The sequence below is a fragment of the Ananas comosus genome, linkage group 2 (assembly GCF_001540865.1).
Source record: "Ananas comosus cultivar F153 linkage group 2, ASM154086v1, whole genome shotgun sequence".
Classification (NCBI taxonomy): domain Eukaryota; kingdom Viridiplantae; phylum Streptophyta; class Magnoliopsida; order Poales; family Bromeliaceae; genus Ananas; species Ananas comosus.
Genome location: NC_033622.1, coordinates 10,175,942 through 10,202,415, shown reverse-complemented (window position 1 = coordinate 10,202,415; position 26,474 = coordinate 10,175,942). Strand labels below are relative to the sequence as shown.

The following is a 26,474-nucleotide window of genomic DNA, read 5'->3' as shown; positions in this document are numbered from 1 at the left end:
GAATCTACAAAATTGGAAAAGGTGGCCAGTTTTGCAAAAGCTCAAAACTTGTGAATTTTTTATGCAAATTGACCTTTATTTTTATAAATAAAATTTTCACAAGTTTACTTTTACAAATTAAAATTTTAACAAATTTAATTTGGAAAAAGTTAGTAAAATATTATTAGATTTGAGTTAGATGACTATATAATGTACGCCTATTTATGCTTAGATTTTGAATACATATTGCATGAATTGCAAAGTACTACACTTTTAAAAATTAAAAAATTCTTACATTACCTGAGTTTTGGCTAAAGGCAATAAATTGTTTAAAGTTATAATAAATAAATAATTCAATACATGAAAAATTAATTTTTTTGAGAGAAAATCCGTAGGTTGTTTTATTAGCAAATTAGAAGTACATCAAAGATGACAAAGAGTTAGACAATAGACGATTATGATCGTAAAGTTGCATTGGCAACATTATGAGCATCTGTATTTTGATCTCTTCTAACATAGGAGATAGTAATACTTGGATGCAACCGCAATAAATTTCTTCAGTCGTTAATGAGAGGAGCGAGAGCCCAATTTGACAATGTGTTAGTAGAAAGAATAGTAGAAACCTCATTCGAAGCATCATTGTAAATTGTAGTACTAAAAGCTGGCCATGAACTAACAATTTGAAGAGCCCATAAGATAGCATATAATATTCCTTCGGCAGTTGAGCTGGCATAAATGAACTCGCTAACATTATTGGGGCAGAACTTTTAGTTGTACTGTGAAAGATCATCCCTATCCCACAAAAGCCAACATCCCAGGAAGCTGCAATCCAACACTCAATATCACATTTAATTCGCACTGCTACTTTTGGGAGTTGAATGTGCACATCAGAGGCCTCATGCTGTTAGGATGCTCTTTTTAGAGATTCAAACAATACTATGGCCTTAGTTATAACATTGAAAATATTAGGTTAGTGCTATCAAAAAATCACATCATATCATTGTTTTCAAATATGCCAGCAAATGATAAAGATTAGAGAAATATCGTCATGATAATATAGAGAATCCTTGAGAAAAAGCACCCAATCAAGAGGGGAATTGGGCTCAGATTCAAATTTGTGACATAGTGGAGAAGCCATTCAAACTGCTTGAGAGAAATCACAAAACAATAGAAGATGTTTAACAGTTTCATCATGTAAATTGCACAGAGGACATACTGAATCCCAAGCAGGAATTCTTTTTTTGATAGCCACATTCGTAGACAGTGTCCCTACTAAAGCTCGCCAAAGAAAAGTTTTAATACGAGGGATGATCAGGTGGCATTTCCAGATGCATTCCAGCGCCCTTGTAATGTCATGTGTTCGAGAAGAAGAGGGCCTATCAATATAGCCTACAAGAAATTGTACGCAAATTTAGTAGTAAAACTATCTGTATCAGAAAATTTTCAGATAAGTTTATCTCATTCTTCGGTTGCACATTGGAACTTTTATCTGGATAATTTCATTCATCAAAAAGGGCTCGAAGATTGAATGCAGTTTAACAATATCCCACTGGCCAGTATAGATTAGATCGCTAACTTTAAAAGTTTTTTCCGGTAAACGAATATTAGTAAGAGAGGGAGTTGAAGGGATCCAGGGATCTTCATTTATAAGAATAAAAGTCCCGTCAGCAATTTACCATAAGCACCCTGCTCTCAACTTATCTCTTATATTAAAAAGAGCCCGCCAAAGATTTGTAGCGGTCTTAGGTTTTGTTGCTGACTAAAAAGATTTCGAGCTAAAATATTTAGCTTTAGTGATTTGAGCCTAAAGAGTAGAAGGTTTAGAGACTATTAGCCAACCCATCTTTATGATAAAAGCTTTGTTGACGTAAAGCGGGTCTTTAATTCTAAGTCCGCCAGTAGATAGAGGACGACAAAGAAACTGCCAAGATTTATAATAAATTAATATGCTTATGACCTTCTTCGAATCTCGACCAAAAGTCTTTTAAGTTTGGAGATTTCTTTTATAGTCTCGTTAGGGAGCAAAGTACTAGACATATAAAAGCTAGCAAAGCGCCCCTTACGCCACCAACCCCCTTCTTCGTCGGCGCCCGTGCGCGACGAGGTCGAGAACGGGATCGGCATCCTCTCCTTTCTTCGCAGCCCCCGCCTCGTCAACCTTCTCTGCTTCTACCGCGAGCCCCGTGAGGCGGCGCCGTGCGGCGGGATCTGCATCGGCGTCGGCGTTAGCGTCGGCATTGGCATCGGCGGTGCCGGTGGTGTTTTCAGCGGGAAGCTTTTGGGAGGGGTGGAGAAGGTGATGTCGTGCCACATCAACGGCTCATTCTCGACCTTGTTGCGCACATGCGCCGGTGGAGAAGGGGGACGGCGGCCCGAGGGGCGCTTGACAATGACAGCGACGGAGAAGGTGGAGGAGGAAGAAGGAGGACAATGACGAGAAAGCGAAGGGGGAGGGGAAAAAGGGGGAAGAAGAAGAGAATGAAAAATGGTGTAAATTCCACCCAAATAATCTAACTTTCACCTAAAGAGTGTAACTCTTATCCCAAATAGTTAATTTATGTTTCAAAGAGTGCAGCTTTCATCTAATACTGTGCATTTTTTTTTTTAAAACAGTGTAACTTTATTTTAACAGTACAATTTCATATTCTTCTTCTGTCTTCTATAATTTTTGATCTTTTCTGTAGAAAAAATATTTTTTATTATTTTTATTTTTTTTCTATAATTTTTTTGGTCACGACCTCTCCCTTGCTCTCTATCGCAGCCACCGCTCTCGCCGGAGTGTAACTATTTTTCTCTCCCTCCCTCGCCGGCTGCTTCTCGACCCCGAGAAGTATTTCCTCTTCGTCACCGACGGCGGTGGTGGGGACGGTGGGTGGAGGAGGGTCAGAGAGGAAAAAAAAAGGAGGGGGGGGGATCGCAGCACGGCCTAGGCGGGGGGCTGAGGCGAGAAGGGCGGGAGGTGCGCAAGCAAGTGCGAGGGCATGAGAGGCAAAGGTGAGGGGGGCCGTTTCCACCTCCGCCTTCCCGCATTCTTCGGTGAGAAAAGAAAAAAGAACACGAGAAAAAAAAAGGAGAGAGAAAAAAGTATAAGGGTATTTTGGTCAATTTGCTAAAAATTCGGACCGAATCTGTAAAATTGAAAAAGGCAGTCTAGCTTTGCAAAAGCTCAAAATTTTTGGATTTTTTATGTAAATCGGTCTATAATATACTATATTATTTGTAATTTAGTATAAAAATTATGCAATATTATATAAATTGTGCAAATGTTGCATTGTTTACACAAATATTGAATTGGGTATGAAACTAGCATGAAGGAGAAAGAGGAAGAGGCAGAGAAAGAGGAAAAAGAAAGAAGAAGAGTTTTTATTAGTACAGTTTTGATTAAGAGAAAAAAAATATAATATAAGATGGATAAAAAATGACTAACCAGGGTTAAGTATTTTATCTATAATTAACTAAATTCTAATGGTAATAATATATTTGAAAATATTAGAATTTTTTATAGAAATAACATAAGAAAGTTGAATTTTGTAAAAATATATTTATAATTCGCTAAAGGCGCTGTATGCAATTAACCCTAGATTTTGTATGTATAAGAGTCATTGTTATTCCATATCAATAATCCATTTTGAAGAGTTTGTGCTCTACAGTGAGATTAAACTCCAAATTCCATCTGATACATGGAGGAGGAAGAAGAGGCTCGCCGCAAGAAGAGGAGGAAAGGAGTACGCAAGAAGACCACCTCCACCTCCTCCTCCTGCTTCTCCTCGTTCGATCGAGCAGTCTTCCCCCTCCTTCTAGCCGCGGCGGTGCGAGGCGCCCAAGACCCCGTCGCCTGCTCGCTCCTCCGCCGCTTCCTCCGCTCCCAACGCCTCGCTATCGCCGTCCCCCCGACCTCTCCTTCTTCGAATCCTCTCCCTGGCGGATTTCTCTCGCTCCTCCCTCTCCTCCTCACATCCAGGTGATTAAGCCCATCTCTCTCCCTCTCTCTCTCTCTCTCTCTCTATTTGGCTATGTAATAAGTCGGAATAAGTTATTTCGTGATATACTATTTGGTTTGATAATTTTTAGTATGATTGGAAGTTAGGAGCATTGTCAAATGTCTCAAATCGTATGACCTATTCGACCTTCAAGTTATTATTTTTCTGAATACGATAAATGAACTCAGTAGGAAAATATGCTACCCTAGCCAATCATAAATATCAGACCTTTTTGACGGGAAGACATTAAACTCTTGCCTTCAATTAGACAAGAAAATCTTCGTATCGAATAAATTGTCACCGGCTAACTTACTCTGATGTCTAAACAAATCTTTACTAATGCTATTCACGACTTGTTTCCTATCATCTCAATTCTTTTGATTAATATTTGATCGGAGCTAGGTCTAAGATCCTTTTGTTCTCGAAAGTTGTGGGCTCAAGTCTCCACATCCACCTTTTAGTGCCTGTTTGGTCCAGCTTCTGATTTCATCTGTAGTCATCTACAAATATGAATGTTTGAAACTTTTATTTTGGTAGGAAGCTAAACTGAGACTGTGACAAAAGCAGAAGCTCTAAATTTGAACTTTTGCCGAGAATTTGAGAGCCTATTTGGCTCTGCTGTAGAGTGTAGTGATGCTTGCCAAAATACAGTTTAACATTGCTATAAAAAAAAAACTATATTAGAATCTCTCAAGCTGTTTCTAGTGATATAATTAGGGCTTCTTCTTTTAGGGGCTCAAAATTTCATTTCTACTATCTGATATAATTAGAGCTTCTTCTTTTAGCGCTCAAATTCTCATTTCTACTATCTGATACAACAAAAACTCTAAACTTTAGTTTTTACTCTGCACTCTATTGAATGCGACTACAATTAAGAGCAAAATAACACTATACAAGTCCTTAATTGGTTAAATCCCCAACTGTCATTCCTTCCGTTACCTACTCTATCAATGTGTAATATGGTATGGTTGGCCTGATCTCTACCATGCACTGAGTATTACTACTCATAGGTTATTTCCTATCGAATTAATCTTTGGGTCACTTTCATATATAGTTTCTCTTCTTATTTGGGTGTTTGGATGAATTGATTCATTGTTGTTTTGGTCCTCTGTTAGATGCCCTGCTGTGGCGGCTCTAAGTGCTGAGGTTGTTGGCGCCGCTGCTCTTCACTCTATGGAGATGAACATGGCAATAGCTTCAGATTATGAAGTTGTGAAGTGTTTGATTAGTGCATTGGGGAGCCAGAGCTACCGAGTAGCCAAGGCTGCATGCAATGCTATCATGGATCTTTCAAGTTCTCCCAACGGAAGGGAGCGACTTAAAGACTCATTGGCTATCCAGAGTCTATTGTGAGTAAATTTGCTCTCTTTTTTCTTTTTGTTGTTATCAGCTTGGTCTATAAATCACGAATTGTCTGAATTTGTGGAGAATATCATAATGTTTGTGATAACTATATCAATTAGTACTCTGAACTCTGGAGCTTCTCCTACAGGTTAATGTTGCCAACTGTTTTGATTGTCTTCCTTCTTTTATTTGCTTAGTATCTGCACTTTATCATAATATCCTTTTTAGATTATGCAAATATTTATTACTTTGTTCTTGCAACTGTAAAGCAAAAGTCCAACATTTTCGAAGGTCTATTTACTTGAAAAAGGTTGATCTTTAGATATTATGGAAATTGTTATGGTTTGGAAATTGTTCTACATGTTTATAATGACCCGGCCCAATGCTACTAATAACTCGTTGAGCTCAAACCACCGGCTCAAATACTTAAGCCTAGTTATTAGTTTTAATGTGCCCATCAATAAGCCCTTCACACTCTCCCCCATTATCTGATATGAGATGATTGGGGTTGTTACATATTCTCTTCATTTTATGCCCTGAAATCCTCGTTAGCCTAACCACACTCAGTCCACGATTACCAGGCTATGTGAGGCCAACTTTACATTTTCGGCTGATGAACTAGCTCTGACAACGACGGTAACAACCCAGCCTACTAGCGCTAATAACTTGTTGGACCCAAACTACCGACTCAAAATGGTTAAGCCCAATTATTAGTTTTGGTGTGCCCATCACATATAAGCCTTCACACTCTCTCACATTATCCGATATGGGACTATTGAGGTGTCATAGTGTCATAATCTATTATTCATATTCACTATCATTCAATCGTTTAGGTGCCAAAAACCTAGAGGATTGTAGCTATTAGCATATAGTTTCTACAGTTGCTTTTATTATTATTATTATTATTATTATTATTATTATTACTACTACTACTATTTTGTAGGGAAAACTTCAAATACCACCCTTGTGGTTTCACACTTTCTTACTTTAGTACCCTGTGGTTTAAAGTGTATCAATTTAGTGCCACGTGGTTTCATTTTTATCTTTTTATTATCGATTCCACTAATTTTTTTTGTTAAATCAGTGACAAAGTTAAAACTAAAGAGTATTAAAGTAAATATTCGAAAAATTTAGATGGGGTATCTGAAGTTTTTTGTATATAATTTAATGAAATATTAACGGAGAAGCTGACGAAAAGATAAAAATGCAACCACAGGACACTAACTTGATGCACTTTAAACCACAGGGTACTAAAGTGAGAAAATGTGAAACCACAGGGGTGGTATTTGAAGTTTACCCTATTTTGTAACATGTCTTGGTTGTAACTGATAAGTTTACTTTTGTAGATTCTAAAGTATTACTAGCAACAATATCGTGAAGTTTCTACTGAGAGCTTTCATGCATTAAATTTATTATCAAACCAGTTAGGTTATTACTCTTCTTGTTAGGAGATATACTCATCATCGGTTCTTCTTCTTGCTACTTGTTATTGTTGATATATGACTACTTGCAGATGCTTGTATTGTCAGGTGGAATCAGTTCCTGCATATTTTGATGTTCCTCAAGACATGGATAAGCCATATAGTGAAAACTCCAAAGGATATTCAAGAGATAAATTTTTGGCATTAATTCTTGATGCTGCAATGACTCTCATCAACACATGCAATGAAGACTGTTCAAAAAGGATCTCGCCTGAATTACTTAAAAAAGTTTTGTCTTTGCTGTGTGAAATCTGGCATAACATTCGAGGTCTGACATTACCGACCAATAACAATCGTCTTAAAAGTTTCTTGCGAAGTTCGGAGTTCAATCTTGCTGAAACTATTTTTAGGTTATCAATGAACCAAATTCGTCCCGCACCTTGGGATTCTACTGATGTTCGAATGATTATCTTTGGAGGAAAGGAATCTGATTTTGAAAACTTTATACTAAACTACTGGGAAAATTCACCTTTGGTACTTCAAGGGATGTCAAAGAACTCAGAGAAAGCTAATACCATTTTCTCTTCCGTGATTGGTTCTTTTAATCCCAAAATAGCTGATAATATCATCGACTTGATATTAGCAGGCCTTGTTACTTGTCCACCCATTGCTTCAGATGAACTAGATATCAATTGCTTCCTTCATGAGGTCAAAGATTTGTTGGGCTCTCCAATTGTGCATGGGCAGGATGTTAGGGTTTTGAGGACATCAAAGCTAAATCCTATGTGCTCACAAGACACGGGGGAAATGGAAGAGCATTTCTTTACAAACGATCCATTTACCATACCCAAGTGTAAAAAAGCATTTCTTGATGGGTATACAATTGCCTTACGTGGGATGGAGTTTCGCTCTGATGAAGTTGCCGCCATTGCCGAGGCATTAGCAGACCTCTTTGGCCAACCTTCTGTAGGAGTTAATGTTTACCTCTCACCACCTTGCTCGCAAGGATTAGCTTGCCATTATGATGATCACTGTGTATTTGTCTGGCAAATTCTAGGGCGCAAACATTGGACTGTTTCAACTCATCCTACAGCAGTTTTGCCTAGATTGTATGGGCCTCTCAAAAACTTGGGTTTAAAGAGTGATTCAGTTAGATCAATGCAAATGCTTATTAAGGAAGGTGACATCTTGTATATTCCAAGGGGTTATGCTCACATGGCTCATACAGTATATGATGAAATGGAATCTCAGGGGAGTGTAGCTGCTGATTACTCACTCCACTTGACTCTTGCTATTGAAGTTGAACTGCCTTTTCAGTAAGTATGTCTTGATTTGTATATATCTTTAGTGACATTTTCTTCTTATCAAAGTGCTACACTGCGGATGTGCACTTTGGTTGTCTCAATTAGTTTATGAAGAAAATTGAATGAAAATAGTAAAAGAATTGCTAGTTTGTGAAACCATAAGAAACCAAAAAGCCATAAAAACATGTGCTAACCAGACCTAAAATATTTTGGTGCAGTTTAGTTTTTGGGTTTTGGAGCTATTCCCTGGTGGTTGGGCTTTTGGGTGCAAGTTTAATTAGAAATTATTTGTAGGCTTAATATCTTTCTTAATTATTATAATGCTTATTACTGACCATTTTGATCGACATCTTTATCTTATTATCTCAAATTTTCGTTCTTCGATTACTACTGACCATTTTGTTAGGTTCTGTAAGAATTTGATAGTTTCTGTCAGGAAATTTCAAAACTATAAAATTATGTTACAAAATACTCTACTAAAAAAGTTACCAAGTTCAAATGGAAATTTTTGAAATGAAATACATGCCTGCTCAAGAGTTCAAATCTAAAAGATAAAACCTCAGGAACCTGTTTCAAAATTGCCTGTAGTTGGAGGATATCTATGCTGTTTGCTTTGAGATATATACACCCCTTTGCTTTATTCTCTTTAGTCGGTTTGTTCTCTTATCATTTTTTTTTATAACCAACTGTAAACATAAACTAAATTTAATCGAGTTTTCAGACTGAATCAAAGTGATTTTCCAGCTTCACAGAGCCAAATTATCCGAACAGTGTCAGTTCAATACGATTAATATAGTGCATAAATTATTTGTGTGCATTATATACATACTGACACTATAGCATCCCAATTATGTGGAGTTTCGCATCTAGCTCTCCACATACAGAGATAGCTCTAAGATTATCTTTTCTAATTATTAATTTGGCTAATTAAGTAGGTGATGTTATTCTGCTAAAACCTTTTTTGTGGTGACTTACACTAGATTTTGTCTTTCAGATGGGAAGGATTTACTCACATTGCCCTTTATTGTTGGAACAAGAAACAGAAAAAAGAATGTCATCATCTTGTTGATTCAAATTACAAAAAGCCAAGTGTCATGTTCACTCTCCTGCTGCATATTGCTATCAAGCTGATTGCTGATCACGATCCTGTATTTAGGAAGGCTTGCATGATTGCTTCAAAGCTTGCATCGTTCGATTGTGAAAGAGAGAATCATGCAGAGGCTTTTATCACGAGCCAAAAAGCTACTTTCCTCTACGTAATTGAAAAAATAAATGTGAATTGTAGCTTCATCAAAGCATTCAAATGCATCGAATTAGTTGTTCAGGAAAGAAATGATAGTACCTTGCAGTGGATGAGGTGGCTTCAGCATTTGCCTCAGGATGGAGTGGAGGATGATGAGATAGATTTCAATAATCTTTTGGGGGTACTTGAAGACCTTTTTGCATTGTACAGTAACTGCATTAAAGAAGCAATTGTAGAGTTTGATCTGTTTAAGTTCCGGTTTTGTAGAGATGTTGTGTATGAAGAAGCATGTGAGAGTTTTAATATTTTGTTGGAGAAATACAAAAAAACAAGGAATCAGTATATGAAGGGAATGCTCTCACTTCATAGGAGATTGTAGTTCCCATGAAAGTGGACAATTCTTAGCACCAATCTTGGCCTACAGATGTAAGATCTCAAAGCATGAATCTTTTGACTTGAGTATAACAATAATAGAGTTACTTTGGTTTTGGGGACATCATGTCAATGATGAATGGCTAAACTTGAGGTATTTAACTTTTCTCTTACTTCAAAATTTACTAGCATACTTTGTATTTAACGGTTATATAATATAAGCGTCATTTATATGTTCTAGATGTGCCTCTGAGATTTCATGATCTGGGTCATACTTAAATGCATTTTGATTCCATCACGTTATATGTTTCCTTTAGCATAATCACGTTGAATTGTTAGTGAATAAACAAAAACTGGATAGTGTGGTCTTCGTAGATCAATTCATCTCTTACCTAAATCTGTTAAGTTCTTGAGCTCACATAAGTTGCAAAAGAACTGTCCCGTAGAGTGACAGTGTACTTGATGTGAAAAGGATGGCAGATTATTTTGTTAGCTATAATGAGGTAGAAATCTGGTTTTCAAATGTAGAAGCTTCAATACCGAGCTTTTGATTTTGCTGAAAAAAGCTGTCAAAGAAAATTTAACTAGTGCTTCAGACATCCAAACAAGGCCTTAATGCAGTGTTTGGTTGGGGAACAAGGGAGGAATAATCGTCCTTATTCCCCTTATTCACCCAAATACCGTTGTAGTTTCTTGTTTCCCTCTTAATGGGTTATATACCAGGATAATCTATTAACAGAGTGAAAACTTTTGGGTGGAATTAGTCCCTTTCCTTGTTGATAACTAAAACTGTTAATTAAGCTATATAAAATTATAAAATATTATTAAATTATACTATATCATATAATAATTTACTTAGTATTTAGCTAACTAGTTAATCACTTATTAAATTAATAAATATTTACTTAAGTAGTTGGGCAATTAATTTTTGTTCATAATTTACTAGCTAATTAAAGAATTAATTATTTTATGTGATTATGAATTAAGTAATATTCATATTGATTGACTAATTAATATCTTTGACTAATCTAATTATTGATTAACTCGTTATCTAATTGATTAAATAATTAAATAATTAACTTACTTTTTATAATTTATTAACTTATCAATGTGTTTCTCCATTATGTTGTACAATGTTCATAAATAAGTAATTAATTAACTTATGAAATTATTAATTTATTAGCATTTTGATGTTTATCAATTCGCTAAAATGTTTTTATTTAAAATTATAATTACTCATATTCCCACCACTTCAATTTAACCACCAAACGCTATATTTTTTTATACTTGGGAATACTCAAATTTTCATCCAAAAATAAAATTTGTTTAGTTCTTGTTTATCCCAGAAGTTGTATCAGTACTCGGTATAAACAAGAACACTTTATTTCTGAAACAAACGATAAAGGGTTCAAAGTCTAGGAAAACAAGATTTTGATCTAGGAAAATGTTGTTTAAGATGAACCCATAATGTTATCAGATGATTGAGCTATCTAAATGGGATGAATGATTTTGTTTTCCATGATTGGATGTTCTGGGTTTCAATTTGAGTATCTGCTGAATTGGTGGACTCCAGGAACACAAAAAATTGTATCGAAACTATAAAACACCATGCATTTGCAGTGGACAAATATAACATCTCATAGAGAATCACGCTAGTCTGACTAATTATAAATATACTTTCTTCAAGTGAAAGGAAAAAATAAAAATGACTGAACATAATTTATACTCAGAGAACCTGATTTGATTAATACTTGCATAATTGTATAGCGCATCAATGTCTAAAAACAGATCAAGATAATGAAAATAAGCTTTTCTCCTTTCTTTTCTAGAAAAGGAAGAGAACTGGATTTTATGTAAATAAGCTCCTTGTGTTGCTCCAATGCTTAGAAGAAGCCTTTCCTTCTGCACAAAAGTGGTTTCGAATTGGTTCAATCAACAATAACTCGCTGTTCTTCATAGCAAATTTATAACTTTCACTATTCTAATAGTTCTTTACATGTAAAATATGATTGCTGTAAGTGAATCCCTTAACGTGATGTAGTAGAATACATAGAGTGGATAACAAGCAGTGATCTTTGATTATTGTGTTGGAACAAGTGAAGCAGGTACTGTCTATGGCTCTGGGTGATTTGGTAATGGTGCAGGATGGGTAGACTCTCCGCGGTAATCCGCACTGTAAATTAGCCCTTTGTCATCGCTTTCGTCCTGCCTGTGCTTACCGGGCCAACCATTGTCTCAGGTTTCTTTGCACCTTGAAATCCCAATATGCAAAACATAGCAATTATCGATATCTCTGTCTTTCATTTTACTCGCTTCTCTTCATGAACTCGAATATTAGTGTAGACATACAAATTCACCTTAGGTACTTGCTGTAATGCAGATGGAAAGTGCAGCTCCTTAGAAGCCTTCTACATATTATTATTATGTGGCCGTATACGCATGGAGAAGGAAAGAAAAGATAATTCTATTTGATGCAATGGTGGGGAAGCGAGAGAGTCACTGCAAGGATGAGAATACTACAAGGGCTACTCTCTCCATTATGATGATTCAGAGAGGGAGTTCTCTCTAACTTATCTTATAGGAGATATATAGATGTGATTGTCCAATACTAATTTAACCTTTTGAGAACAGAACATGGCTGTAAGGATGATACAAACTCCCATGTATCTAAAAGAGTAGGGCAACATTAGGGCATGAAACTAAACTTGTGACTCATTTTCTGTACCATCACCTGACTTCATTTGTTGTGATTAGTTTTCTTCTCCAGATGTGGTGGACTAGTTGTCAGATTGGACTAAGAACAGAAATCGGACACGAATCTGCAGTATGTCCACCCATTCACCGGAAAAAGGCGCCGACATTGTCGCACTCAATTGTTTGGTTGTGGAGAAATATCATGTCAGTATGTTTATAATTTACGCAAACGTTGGTTCGGGAAGCCGACCCGGTTGTAACTTTCCCTGCAAACACATATTGCCACGTTTGCGGAAAGCAACTCCAAACAGGCGTGCTTGTTGTTTATCTTTACTCTTGCTTTTGTGTTTGACTGCACACATCGTGTAAAGGGTTTTCGAAAATTTGAATAGTTTGAATCTTAAACTTACTATATTAGTTTCTGAGCTCTAGAATAGAAATACTAATTTGAAGGTTTTGTGAACTGCTGCAGGGAGTAGGGATGTCAACGGGTCGGGTTTGGGTCGGATTTTTAAAAATCCGAACCCGAACCCGAAAACTAAATTAAAACTCGTACCCGGACCCGAACTCGGCGGGTTTTAAAAATTCATACCCATATCTGTACCCGACCAAAAACCCGAACCCGGACCCGAACCTAGCTGGTTTAAAAAATTCAAACCGTTGAATGAAGATTTAAGGAATAAAAATTATTAAATACTTTATATATTATATAAATAAATAAAAATAAATTATGTATATATATAATTTATTCGGGTTCGCGTTGGGTTCGGATTCGGGTCGGGTAAATACAAAATTCATATCCGTATCCATATCCGTCGGGTTTTTATTTTCTATACCTATAACCGAATCCATATTCATTTAGCTAGAATAAACCCGCCCCGTTCGGGTTCGCGTCCCGATAATATTTCGGGTATCCATACCCATTGACATCTCTAGCAGGGAGGTGATATCTTATATAATTCTATTTTTTTTTAGGGACAATTGTTTATATACCACTGAAAAGTTTTCGACTTTCCGATTTACTTCTCTTAGAAGGCTAATATTGAAAATACTTTTTCTATGTTCCGACCTATTTCTAACATACCTCTATAGAGTTAAAATCTGTTAATTAACTCTATTATTTTTGTAAAATTACTGTTTTGCCCTTTCAAATATACCCTTCCATCATCACTGACTTTCTTATTTGCCCTTAAAATTAGGGGCACAATAAGTATTTTGACTTTTGGTCTTTTCCAATATACCCCTCTACCGTCACCAACATTTCTTATTTGTTCTTAAGTTAAGGGCAAAATTGGCATTTTAATTTTTTTTAACTGTGGTTGATATTTAACTCACGTTTAACCCAAGTTAATTTAACAGGAGATAACTGCAGGGGTATTTTGCAATAACGGTGGAACATATTAGGAGTATTTTAGAAAAAAAAAGAAGGGTAAATAGAAATTTTCAAACGTATGAAGAGTATATAGGTAATTATCCCTTTTTTTTTATCTATATTTTTTTTACACTTTTGCAAATTTGGCCAAATTTAATCCACTACTAGTTAAGGAATCCGTGCTACACAAGGGGTTATTTTACTTATATTATAAATAATTAATGAAGAATAAAATATGTTTTGTATAAAATAAATAATAATATATTTTACTCAATTAAATAAGAAAATTTTAGAGCCATTCGTCATCATGGTGACTCTGTAATTATTACAACAGACCCATCAAAAAATAAATTCTCATAATAAAACAAAAAAAAAATGTAATCTAAAATTTTTGTAAAAATTTGCTATATTTAGTAATAAGGCAAGATACCAGGCGCCGCTGCCAGAACTATTTTTTATTCTTTTTACCTCAGGTATTTTATTAATTTCATGTTTTTTGCCCCACGTATTTTGGTATATTTCATTTTCAGTTTGACATATAACGCGTTATGTTGTATTTATGAGGGTTTTTTTTCTACTACAAATTCAGATCAGTCATCCAAATTTGTTCCCAAGGTACTAAGATATATCAAAAAATTTTAAAGGTAAAATTAATCAATAATGCAATTATAAATACTGCATTGAAGTTTGACAGTAAAAACATATAAAAATTTTCTAAATTATGAATTATTTTGAATTATCTCGGCAATTTTCGAACTTTTGTTTTTATTATAAATTTTTTCTATATGTTAGATTTGAGCGAGATTCCAAACTTTAGCTGTTATTTTATTTTGAGGAAAATACAGAAAACTTTATTTATAAATATTTGTTTTTTACTTTTTTTTTTTAACTTTCAAAAATTTTATGAATAACTTCTTAAAAATTTACATAAAATATACTCACTAAATATGTAAAATAATTAAATAATTTAAAATTTAAGCATAAAATTAAAAAATAAAACTCAAGTACATTTCTTTAAAAAAAATATTTAAATCCAAAAAAAAAATTCGATAGAAAAAAAAAAAAACATGTAGAGTTTTAACAGAGGGTTAGAAAGAGGGAAATAAAAAAAAAATGTAAAGTATATATATATACATACCGATTTATATATGTTCTTGAAACAAAAGCGAAAAGTATACAAAAACTACGAATCAAAATCGATGCTAAAAAAAAGTTTAAATAATCGATGACATACCAATTTTGCTAATTCTTAAATATCTTTTAACTATTATAACTTTATATTCTTGAAACAAAAGCGAAAAGTATACAAAAACTAAAGTAAAAAATCGACGCTAAAAAAAAGGTTAAATAAACCGATGACATACCAATTTCGCTAATTCTTAAATTTTTTTTAACAACTATTATAACTTTATAATAAAAAAAATAAATTGCATTTTAAAAATAATTATAACAGAAAAAAAAACAAAAAAACCCAACAAAACCCTAACCCCCGCCCGCAGCACTCCCGCTCACGCGGCTCGGGCGGGCCCGCGTTTGCGCCCGTGCCCCGTGTGCACCCGCGCCTTGCGCCCGCTCTCGGCCGCCCCACCCTACGCCCCTCGCGCGCTGCCACGTGACGCGTTAGGAATGTTTCGGTTTCCAATTCATAAGTTTATAAATACTGAGTTTCAGTATTCTAAGTTGGCTCTTAGTTTAGTTGTTCATATTACATTATTATTACTCGACCCATATTATTGTTGCATGTATAGTTAGATATTCGTTTACTAGTTTTGATTCGCCCTGGAGAGAAGTAGGCATTGATATAGATTTTTCTTAAAGCCTTACAGCTCTATAATTCGAATTTAAATCGTATGGAAATATAGGATGAAAATATAGTGGTTGCAATTCGAATTAGCAGAGGGTTTGGGTGGTGACATATGAGCAAGGCTAGAACGCTTCTAAAAAGCTAGAATATTTCTAAAAGTAAGCAGAACCATTTATTTCCATGTTGTGCCCCATAATAAGGTATTTGAATCGATAATCTGAAATAATTACAACAGGAAAAAAAAGAAACAAAAAACCCAACAAAACCCTAACCCCCGCCTGCAGCACTCCCGCTCGCGCGGCTCGCGCGGGCCTGCGTTTGCGCCCGCGCCCCGTGCGCACCTGCGCCTCGTGCCCGCTCGCGGCCGCCCCACCCCACGCCCCTCGCGCGCTGCCACGTGGCGCGTTAGGAATGTTTCGGTTTCCAATTCGTAAGTTTATAAATACTGAGTTTCAGTATTCTAGGTTGGCTCGTAGTTTAGTTGTTCATATTACTTGACCCATATTATTGTTGCATGTATAGTTAGATATTCTTTTACTAGTTTTGATTCGCTCCGGAGAGAAGTAGGCATAGATATAGATTTTTCTTAAAGCCTTACAGCTCTATAATTCGAATTTGAATCGTATGGAAATATAGTATGGAAATATAGTGGTTGCAATTCGAATTAGCAGAGGGTTTGGGTGGTGACATATGAGTAAGGCTAGAACGCTTCTAAAAAGTTAGAATATTTCTAAAAGTAAGCAGAACCATTTATTTCCATGTTGTGCCCCATAATAAGGTATTTGAATCGATAATCTGAAATAATTATAACAGAAAAAAAAGAAACAAAAAAACCCAACAAAACCCTAACCCCCGCCCGCAGCACTCCCACTCACGCGGCTCGAGCGGGCCCGCGTTTGCGCCCGCGCCCCGTGCGCACCCGCGCCTCGTGCCCGCTCGCGGCCGCCCCACCCCACGCCCCTCGCACGCTGCCACGTGGCGCGTTAGGAATGTTTCGGTTTCCAATTCATAAGTTTATAAATACTGAGTTTCAGTATTCTAGGTTGGCTCTTAGTTTAGTTGTTCATATTACTTGACCCATATTATTGTTGCATGTATAGTTAGATATTCTTTTACTAGTTTTGATTCGCTCCGGAGAGAAGTAGGCATAGATATAGATTTTTCTTAAAGCCTTACAGCTCTATAATTCGAATTTGAATCGTATGGAAATATAGTATGGAAATATAGTGGTTGCAATTCGAATTAGCAGAGGGTTTGGGTGGTGACATATGAGTAAGGCTAGAACACTTCTAAAAAGCTAGAATATTTCTAAAAGTAAGCATAACTATTTATTTTCATGTTGTGCCCCATAATAAGGTATTTGAATCGATAATTAATCTGAATTGAATATGATTTAGAGCCTATTTTGCCTAACTTTAAAGAAGTGATCTTTGCCAAAGCAGGTCTAGTTTGAAGAATTGCTTTTAGTTAAAAAGTTATAACAAATTTGACAGTGTCTCAGAAAAGTGATTTTTCTGAATTGATTTTGTAAAATTGTTTAGAGAATTTTTTCAAGTGATTGTATAAAATTTAAAATTTACAATTCAAAATTTAAACTACAAATTCTAAATTTAAACTTTGATATTTGGAAAGAAAATTTTAAATTTAAAATCTAAAATTTGAGATTTAAAATACCAAATTTGAAAATTGAAATTAATTAAAACTTAATACAAAATTTTAAATTTGAAAATTTGAAAATTGAAATCAAAAGTTGAATTTGAAATTTAAAATTTAACATTTTAAAATTTAAATTTTTAAATTTCAAAATTGAGATTAAAAAAATAAATAAATTGTATCTTAATTTGAAACTAAAAATTTTTAAAATTGAAATTTAAAATTTTGGAATTTACAATTTAAGATTTCAAATTTTAAAATTTAAAATTTAGTTTAAATTTAAAATTTGAAACTTGAAGTTTGAAGCTTGAAGTTTGAAATTTCAAGTTTAACAATTAAATTTTAAATTTTAAAATTTAAATTTTAAACTTAAAAATTAAAATTTAAAATTGAATATTTAAAACTTACAATTTAAAATTTAAATTTAAAATTTTAAGTTTCAAATTTAAACCTTAACTTTTAAATTTTAAATTTTAAATTCTAATTTTAATTTTTAACGAAATCTGATTTTGAATTTTTAATCTCAAGGCTAAATAAAATTTTAATTTTAGTTTTGCACCCAAGGGTCATAATCAGATTTTAGGAAATAAGTTTTAATATTTTCTGTTTTTGGGACCTCGAAAATTATAAATTTGATTCTAAAAATTGAAGTTATATTTTACAGAAGAGATTACCAAACATGTTATTTAAATTTTAAATTTTGAATTTTAAATTGTAAATTACTTTTCAAAAATTAAACGAAACGCTCTCATAGACCGACTATTGCAATTATGTAAGAAACCAAATTTAATAATTTTCTAACATTATTTTCTCTGGTGTTCAATTATTTTAAAATTGATAATTTTTTATGTCTAAAATAAGCTGAATTTGATATTACTTGCTCACAAATCCACATGTAATATCATAATTATAAAAATTTATTTTGTATAATTTAAAATAAGATTAGATCATATTTAATAGGGTAAACTTCAAATACTCCCCTGTGGTTTCACGCTTTCTCACTTTAGTACCCTGTGATTTAAAGTGTATCAAATTAGGCCCTGTGGTTTTGCACTTTCTCACTTTAGTACCCTGTGGTTTAAAGTGTATCAAGTTAGGCTCTGTGGTTTCGCACTTTCTAACTTTAGTATCCTGTGATTTAAAGTGTATCAAGTTAGTACCCTATGGTTTCATTTTTCTCTTGTTATTATCCATTTCACTAATTTTTTTCGTTAAATCAGTGACAAAGTTAAAATTAAAGGGTACTAAAGTGAATATTCGATAAACCTAGGTAAGGTATCTGAAGTTTTTTCTATATAATTTAACGAAATATTAACGGAGGAAAAAAATAGTGACAAAGTTAAAAGTAAAGGGTACTAAAGTATATTCGATAAATCTAGATAGGGTATTTGAAGTTTTTTGTATATAATTTAACGAAATATTAACAGAGGAGCCGACGAAAAGAGAAAAATGAAACCACAGGGTACTAAATTGATGCACTTTAAATCACAGAGTACTAAAGTAAAAAAGTGCAAAACTACAGAAATGATATTTGAAGTTTTTCCTATTTAATAGAGTAGAGCTATTATGCTATCGGAAGTATAAGGTAGTTGGTGCTTTCGATTTTTTACTCCCTGGATCAACTCTCTTGATCATTTTTAATTATTGGATTAATATTATTACCCAATGAGAACCACTCAACCCTAGGGTGACCACTTAATCCTAAAGAGAACATTATCATCCTAACAGTATAATTTTTTATCAAAAGGCTAAAAAATCAGAAGCACCAACTCCCTTATACTTTCCATATTATAATAGCTCTGCACATCTAATAATACTAATTATGAATTTAAATATCCAATGGCAGAAAAAGCACATGGCAGCAAACTATTTCGATCGAGAGGGTCCCATACTCCCATGCATTTATGATTAAATAATTGAAGCTACAAACCAACTTAAAGAGGTCCACTTAAAAAAAGTACGCAGTTGCATTAGGCCATAGTCCCATCCTACTTATTTCCGGTGACTTGACTACTTAAGCTGATCTAAATTATTAATTATTAATAATTATTATATGCTCTTTTTTGGGCCCTTCATGGCTCCATCCCATGCCTAAAGTATAAAGAGATCTAGTTTGTCCGAACGTTTATATTCTACTTCTTTTTTCCACCAACTGCTTGTAGTTCTAGTACCCTTTTAATTATTTTAATGTGTATGTCCCTTCCCAGTTGACTACTAAGTCCTCCACTTAGTGCTTAAATATATTTCCATTAGTTTGTTTCCGTGGAAAAATCCATCTTCGACAGGGACACATATAGATCCCTAGCTTTCCTATATAATTGAAGCATTTTTTTTTTAATTTATTTACTTTTTTAGCTAGTCATGTTGGTTCTATCCTGAGAAATTCCAAAAACCCGTAGCAGATTATGTCTTTCTAAAAAGCAAGGAATTGAAAACAGAAGTTTCAATAATAAATGTGCTGAGTGGGGTCATTAGATTCTGATCTACACGTTCGCTGCCGGTACTAACCAAAGAAAAACCAAAAAAACTTCGAACGCAGACTGGGGTATTTTGTCTCTACCATTGCTAAGGTTTTGTCTAAAATTTTGCTTTAGTAGAAAAAAAAAAAAAAGAAAAACTTCAAAAACCCCCTCTACGGTTTCGTTGTTTCTCACTTTGCCCCNTCTTATTTAAAGGGCCTTTAAAATTAATAATAATAATAAAACAACAATTGAAAAAGAGTGATAAGACTTCTAGAATAAATAGCCCCGTCGGTAAGAATTCTATATAATGGCAACTCATTTTGGATTGTAAACTTAGCATCGCTTATAGTAAAATACAAAAATTAAATTTTAAATTTTAAAATAAAAAATTTTATTTGGATGTTTTCAAATTTTCTCTAAAATGAAGTTGTTTGAGATAAGCGACTTGGTGCTTTCATTAGCTGTCTTATTTAGAATCTAATTTAGAGCCACGAAGTTACCGTGTGATTCTAATGTTTTACGCATTATAACTTTCATAATTCTTGGTTATATATTTGATTTTAGTTGCTTATAATTTTCTTTTTTGAAAGAAAGTTTTTTATGAAATTTTAGCAATCCTAATTAATTAGAAAAGTTTATTTTTTATGAGAAAATATTTTATTTTACAGCGAAAAAATAAGGCCAATTTGCATAAAAAATTTATAAGTTTTGGGCTTTTGTAAAACAGGACTACTTTTTTCAATTTTACAGGTTCAGCCCAAATTTCCAAAAAACTAACCAAAATACTCTTATTCCTTTCTCTCTCCTTCTTTTTTTCCCTTTTTTTTTTTTTTTTTTCAAATACCACCCATGTAGTTTCATATTTTCCTACTTTAGTATTCTTTAATTTAAAATGTATCAATTTATTACCTTATAAATTTATTTTATTTTTTATTATTGATTTATTATTTTTTTATTTAAATCAGTGACAAAGTTATAACTAANCTCTATGAGAAGAGAGGCGGAAGTAGAGGCAGAGGCGGCCCGCCTCCCCTTTCCCCTCGCGCCCTCACTCGCGTTCGCGCACTATCCGCGCTCCTCACCTCCGACCCCAACAAGGCTGCGCTTGCCGCCACCCATTGGGACGCCCTTCCTCACCATCGCCCTATGAGCCCTCGCTCGCGCCCGCTCACCCCCCGCCTTTCTCGCCTCCGACCCCGCTAAGGATGGGCCGCGATCCTTTTTTTTTTTCCTCTTCGAACCGCCTCCACCTCCTCTGCGGCCCTTCGTGACCCACCTCCTCCTCCATCTTCACTGCAGCAAATTTTTCACCTATCAAACTCATTTATGGAAACCCGCCGTCTTCACCATTGCCGCCGACGACGAAAAGGAAGTGTTTCTCGACGCCAAGAAACTAGTTGGCGAGGAAGCGGGCACACGACCCACCATGCCTACACAGGGATGGCGACGAGCGATGTGGAGACGGAGGAGAGCGCAATAACGCTGGAGAAGAGGGCGGGGCGGCGGCGAGCGCGGCGTCCTAGAGGGCAGCGGCGAGAGCGGCCTCGGTGAGATCGGAGGCGAGGGGGCAGGGGGTGCACAGGAGCACTCTGATCAAGCACTTTTGTTTGTTTAAAACAAAAAAAAATTAACTAAAAACTAAAAACTAAAGAATAAGAAAGAAAAACTAGAGAAAAAGAAAGAAAAAAATGAAGTTGCACCGTTAAAATAAAATTACACTATTTTAAAAGGACGTTACGCTATTATAGACGTAAGTTACACTCTTTGAGATATAAACTGTAGTTTTTAAGATAAAAGTTACACCCTTTAAATAAAAATTACACTTTTTGGGAGAGGAAACAATATAACTATCTCCCAAATAGTACAATTTTTATTTAAATAGTTTAATTTTCATCTTAAAGGGTGTTCTTTGGTAGGAGAAATAATATAACTATCTCCTAAAGAGTACAATTTTTGTTTAAAAAGTATAACTTTTATTTTAAATGGTGCTCTTTGAAAGAAAAAATAGTGTAAATATCTCCCAAAGAGTGTAATTTTTATTTAAAGAATGTAATTTTCATTTTAAAGGGTGTAATTTATATCTCAAAAGTGTAACTTATGTTTATAATAGTGAAACGTTCTTTTAAAACAGTATAACTTTATTGTAACAGTGCAATTTCATATTCTTCTTCCTTTTTCTCTAGTTATTTTTCCTTATTTTCTAATTTTTTTTTTTTAGTTTTTTTTTTTTTTTTTTTTTTNAATAATGCAATTTCATCATCTTCTTCCTTCATCTTTAGTTCTTCTTCTTTATTCTCTAGTTTTTTTTTTTGTTTTAAGCAAATAAAAGTGCTTGACTAGAAATGCTCCCGTGTACCCCCCGCCCTCCTCGATTCCGACCTCGCCTAGGCCGTGCTCGCCGCCATCCCGCCCTCTTCTCCGACGTCGTCGCGTTCTCCTCCATCTCCACCTCGTTCGTCGCTGACCTCGGGTTGGTGCAGTGGGTCGCATGCCCCCTCCCTCGCTAGGGAGTTTCTTGGTATCGAGAAGCGCTTTTTTTTCATCGTCGGCATTGGTGGTGAGGATGACGGGTTCTCAGAAGTGAGTTTGGTGGGTGGAAAATCTGTTATAGTGAAGGTGGAGGTTGAGGTGGGTCGCAAAGGGTCGGAAAGGCGGCGGAGGAGGTTCGAAGAAAAAAAAAAGAGAGGATCATGACACAGCGTCGGCGGGATCGGAGGCGAGGAGGGCTAGGGAATGAGCGGGTGCGGGCGAGGGCACAGAGGGCAGACGCGAGGAAGGGCGTCTTAAAGGACAGTAGCTAGCACAGCCTTAGTGCGGTCAGAGGCTAGGAGGGCGGGTGGTGCACGGACGCAAGCGAGTCTCTTCGAAGAGGGAAAAAATAAAAGAACGGGAGGGAAAAAAAAAGGAGAGAGAGAGAGAAAGAAATAAGGGTATTTTGGTCCGTTTTTTAAAAATTTGCTCCGAATCCATAAAATCGAAAAAGACGACTCAGCTTTGTAAAAGCTCAAAACAAGTAAATTGTTTATACAAATTAGCCAAAAAAAGTAGTTTCAGGACATAATATAATTTGCCTTCTAAAATATTTGCTGCTATCTCAAATCTAATAAATATTAGGGAAAACTTCAAAAACCCCCCTTGTGGTTTCGTAGTTTCTCACTTTGCCCCCCTGTGGTTTAAAGTGTATCAATTTGCCCCCCTGTGGTTTCGTTTTTATCTTTTCGGCAGCTTTTTCGTTAATATTTTGTTAAATTATATACAAAAAACTTCAGATACCCATCTAGATTTATCAAATATTCACTTTAGTACCCTTTAATTTTAACTTTATTACTGATTTAAGAAAAAAAAAATAATGAAATTGATAAGAAAAAGAGAAAAACAAAACCATAGGGGGGCAAATTGATATATTTTAAACCACAGGGGCGCAAAGTGAGAAACTACGAAACCACAGGAAATTTTTTGAAGTTTTTCCTAAATATTATATATTTTTCATATATTTTAAATAAAAAGATTGGAAACACGTAACACTTAAAGGAGAGCGAATAAATGCTGAAAATATTTGTTACTTATGTCCCAACCGCATACGATCTCTAATTCATTCACACTAAACATAAAAGTTGGAATAATTACTAACACGGTAAACAATCCACCATTTTTCAGAGCTAAGCAGTCTATAATTCATTCGCTACACTCTCTTGTGGCGGCGGCGGCGGCGTCGACGGCGGTCTATCCTTCTTCTGCCGCAGCTCCTCCACCACCTTCGTCACCACGGCTTGGGGCCCCTCGCCGTCGGAGCCCATGAACACCTCCGCGACCTCCGCCGGCGTGATTTTCACCTCCCCGAGCAGCGCCTCGGCCTCCGCCATCAAATCTTGAAGCATCATCCCTTGCTCCGCCTCCCAATCCTCCCGGCCGCTCCCGAGGTAATTCTTCGCCAGCACGCGGAACGCGGCCGGCCCGCAGTAGCCCAGCTCGATCTTGCGGTCCATCCGGCCGGGCCTCAGCAGCGCGGCGTCGAGCCGCTCTGGGTGGTTCGTCGTGAAGACCATCAGCCGTTCCCCGACGCACGACGACCACAGCCCGTCCACGAAGTTGAGCACCCCCGACAGGCTTACCGCCTCCCTCAAGTACGCCGCCGCCACCTTTCCGCCCGCCAGCTGGTGCGCCTGCTGCTGCTCGGCTTGCATCGCGGCGGCGTCGTCCCCCTTCTTCTTGCCCTTGCGGTCGGAGAGGTCGAGGGAGCAGTCGACGTCCTCGACCACGATGATGGACTTGGGGGTCGTGGACACGAGGAGGCGGCGGAGGTGGGAATTCGAGGGGACCGTCGTCAGCTCCAGGTCGTAGACGTCGAATTCTAGCATGTTCGCTATGGCCGCCACCAGGCTCGTCTTCCCCGTCCCCGGCGGCCCGTGCAGCAGGTATCTATTTTTTTTTTGGATATAAATAAGTAAAATACCATTCCGTATGATCTAATCATTCAAAATAAATAGATATGAATTATACATCTTGTTCATTATATATATATATATATATATATATATAGAGTTGAGCTATGATACTTTTACAAGTATCATCATCATGGTGCTATTAGGTTTAAGCCATTGGATCTACTTTTTGATTATTAATAGCCCTTGGATTAAACACTATTCCACCTACCACCACCTACCACCACCTACCACCATCATCTCAACCTCACATCTCTCCATCCAAGGGCTAAAAACACCAAAGTATACAGCCCCATGATACTATTACAAGTATTCTAGTCACTCACTATATATAATATATATATATATAGAAAAATAATATTTGAGCCTATTCGATGCACTAGGCAATGATATCGAAAAATAATAAAATTTAATTTCTAGGTACTCAAATACTCTAGATAAGTTTAACGGAGCCGATCAACGATTCGTAAGTCACAACATCGAAAACAAGCTGGAGCACGGAAGGCTCCGTGCTTCCGATAGCATAACAACCTCATCTATATATATATATATATATATATATATATATATATATATACTATATAATTTCTGTGCTACGCTAGCGTTAATGATGGAATTTATTATAGAATGAATAAAGAAAAAAAGTGTGTAGATAATATTTTTCAAACGAAACACCTAGAATTGCTCTAAAAATTAAGCAAACAGAGGAAAAGAATGGTTATGTAGTTAACAAATTAAGTACCCTCTCTTCCACGCCCGGCCGACGCGGGTGTAGTGCTCCCGGCTCGCGATGAAGCTGGAGAGGTCGGCACGGATCTCCTCCTTCAACACCGGGTCGATGGCGAGGGTGTCGAACGTCGACGGGTGCGAGAACGCGTGCGACGACCACAGCCGGTGGTGGTCGTCGCCCGGGTACGCCGCGCGGTTCGTGTACAGCTTGCGCTCCCGCGCCTTCGACCGGATTAGCTCGGCCTCCTCGAGGACGTACGGGATGTACAGCTCATGCACCACGTCGCGGTGGCGGCGGTGGAACTGAATTTTCAGCGAGCGGGAGTCGGAGCCGCCGCCGGAGGAGCGCCCCGGCCCGTACGGGTTGAAGCCGGAAGTGGAGTTCGGGCGGTCGGCGACCGTCTTGCAAGTCCACTTCAGGGGGATGCCGCGGAAGGAGTCGACGACGGAGTGGTGGTCGGGGAGGGAGGCGACGGGGCGGGGGCAGTGGCGGGACTTGTGGAGGCGCACGGCGGGAGAGTCGGCGAGGCAGCGCGAGCTCAGGTAGAGCTGGGCCGACTCGAAGAGCTCGTTGGTGGCGGCGAGGCCGGCAGGGCCTTCGACCTCGTCGATGATCACGGTGGCGGTCGGGTGCAGGAACGACGACAGGCGGAAGAAGACCGACACGATGAATTGCTGCACCTCCGGCGGAAGGAAGTCGCGCAGCGCCGTCCGCAACACCATCACCGTCGCCAGAAGCGAGCCCAGAGATCGCCAGTCAAGCAACATCTCCATCGCCATCTTTCCGCACAACTCTATATATTATGTCTCCGTATATGAAAGTGTTTCTTTCTTTCTATGTGTTTGCTGAGGGGAGGGGGAAGAATGGGAGGGAGGAGGTGAGGGGGAGGGGGATTTATTTATAGAAGCAAAAAGTTGTGTATTGACTAAATGTCAATTACATGATCTTAAAGGGCGAAAAAAATTAAAAAATAAAAAGAGAAAAAGAGCTACTTGTACACTCATCAAAGTGCATGTACATTTTTTACCATCCATCTATCTATGGACAGAAAATTATCTATTAGTCAAATGACGCGACGTTTTGCAGGAACGAGTGCCACAAAAAAATTTAAACATTTTTAATTATAACGCGACATTTTTAATTAATCAATAGAATTATTTTTTAAAATTCACTAATCTCATTGTTATGATTTAAAAAGAATATTTTTATTATATTTTTTTCTAAAAAAATATACTTAATTTGTTACTGATGATATAATACAAACATGATATTGTAGGCTTTCTCTCGTAATTTTTCACTTTTCTATGTATCTCTAGCGTTGCTTATCTTAAAAATACTTAAAAAAATAAATCTCAAAAGAGGAATTGTTTTTAGATTGTTGGTTTGTGCATGCCTTCACCTGTAAGTAATGCGACTCCAATTAAAATCCTGCTTCATGCGTTGTGTGTTGGAGTTTGCGGCCAACAATAGTCACAAAAGTAAACAAATAGGATAAGATTATTTTTAAATTATTTTATTTTAAATATAATCTTATGTGTTTTTGCAGAGTGTTAACATTATGAATCTATTCCTGCAAAGTGCTAACTATATATCAAATGTTTTCTACTAAAACTTACCATTAAATTTTTACCATAAGGACCATTAGCTAGGAACATTACGTCCTTGTGAATAATA

At 36.4% G+C, this 26,474-nt stretch overlaps 2 protein-coding genes and 1 long non-coding RNA gene across 4 annotated transcripts; 1 reads left to right on the top strand and 2 right to left on the bottom strand.

Moving 5' to 3' along the window:
* LOC109706693 lies at positions 3,602-9,805 on the top strand. Of its 2 annotated transcripts, none has more exons than XM_020227644.1 (4): positions 3,602-3,940; positions 5,075-5,308; positions 6,817-8,040; positions 9,023-9,805. In XM_020227644.1, the coding sequence occupies exons 1-4, from the start codon at positions 3,660-3,662 to the stop codon at positions 9,648-9,650; spliced, it is 2,367 nt and encodes a 788-aa protein (XP_020083233.1). In that variant the 5' UTR covers positions 3,602-3,659; the 3' UTR covers positions 9,651-9,805. The 2 variants fall into 2 exon arrangements, with proteins under 2 accessions (XP_020083233.1, XP_020083234.1); XM_020227645.1 differs by having other exon boundaries at positions 6,817-8,044; positions 9,023-9,070.
* On the bottom strand, positions 11,439-12,703 carry LOC109725917. Its single transcript, XR_002220376.1, has 2 exons — positions 12,001-12,703; positions 11,439-11,894 (listed from the first exon to the last, which is right to left on the bottom strand). It is a non-coding gene; the product is annotated as an uncharacterized LOC109725917 (long non-coding RNA).
* On the bottom strand, positions 23,148-25,689 carry LOC109706474 (AAA-ATPase At3g50940-like). Its single transcript, XM_020227302.1, has 2 exons — positions 24,813-25,689; positions 23,148-24,047 (listed from the first exon to the last, which is right to left on the bottom strand). The coding sequence occupies exons 1-2, from the start codon at positions 25,577-25,579 to the stop codon at positions 23,297-23,299; spliced, it is 1,518 nt and encodes a 505-aa protein (XP_020082891.1). The 5' UTR covers positions 25,580-25,689; the 3' UTR covers positions 23,148-23,296.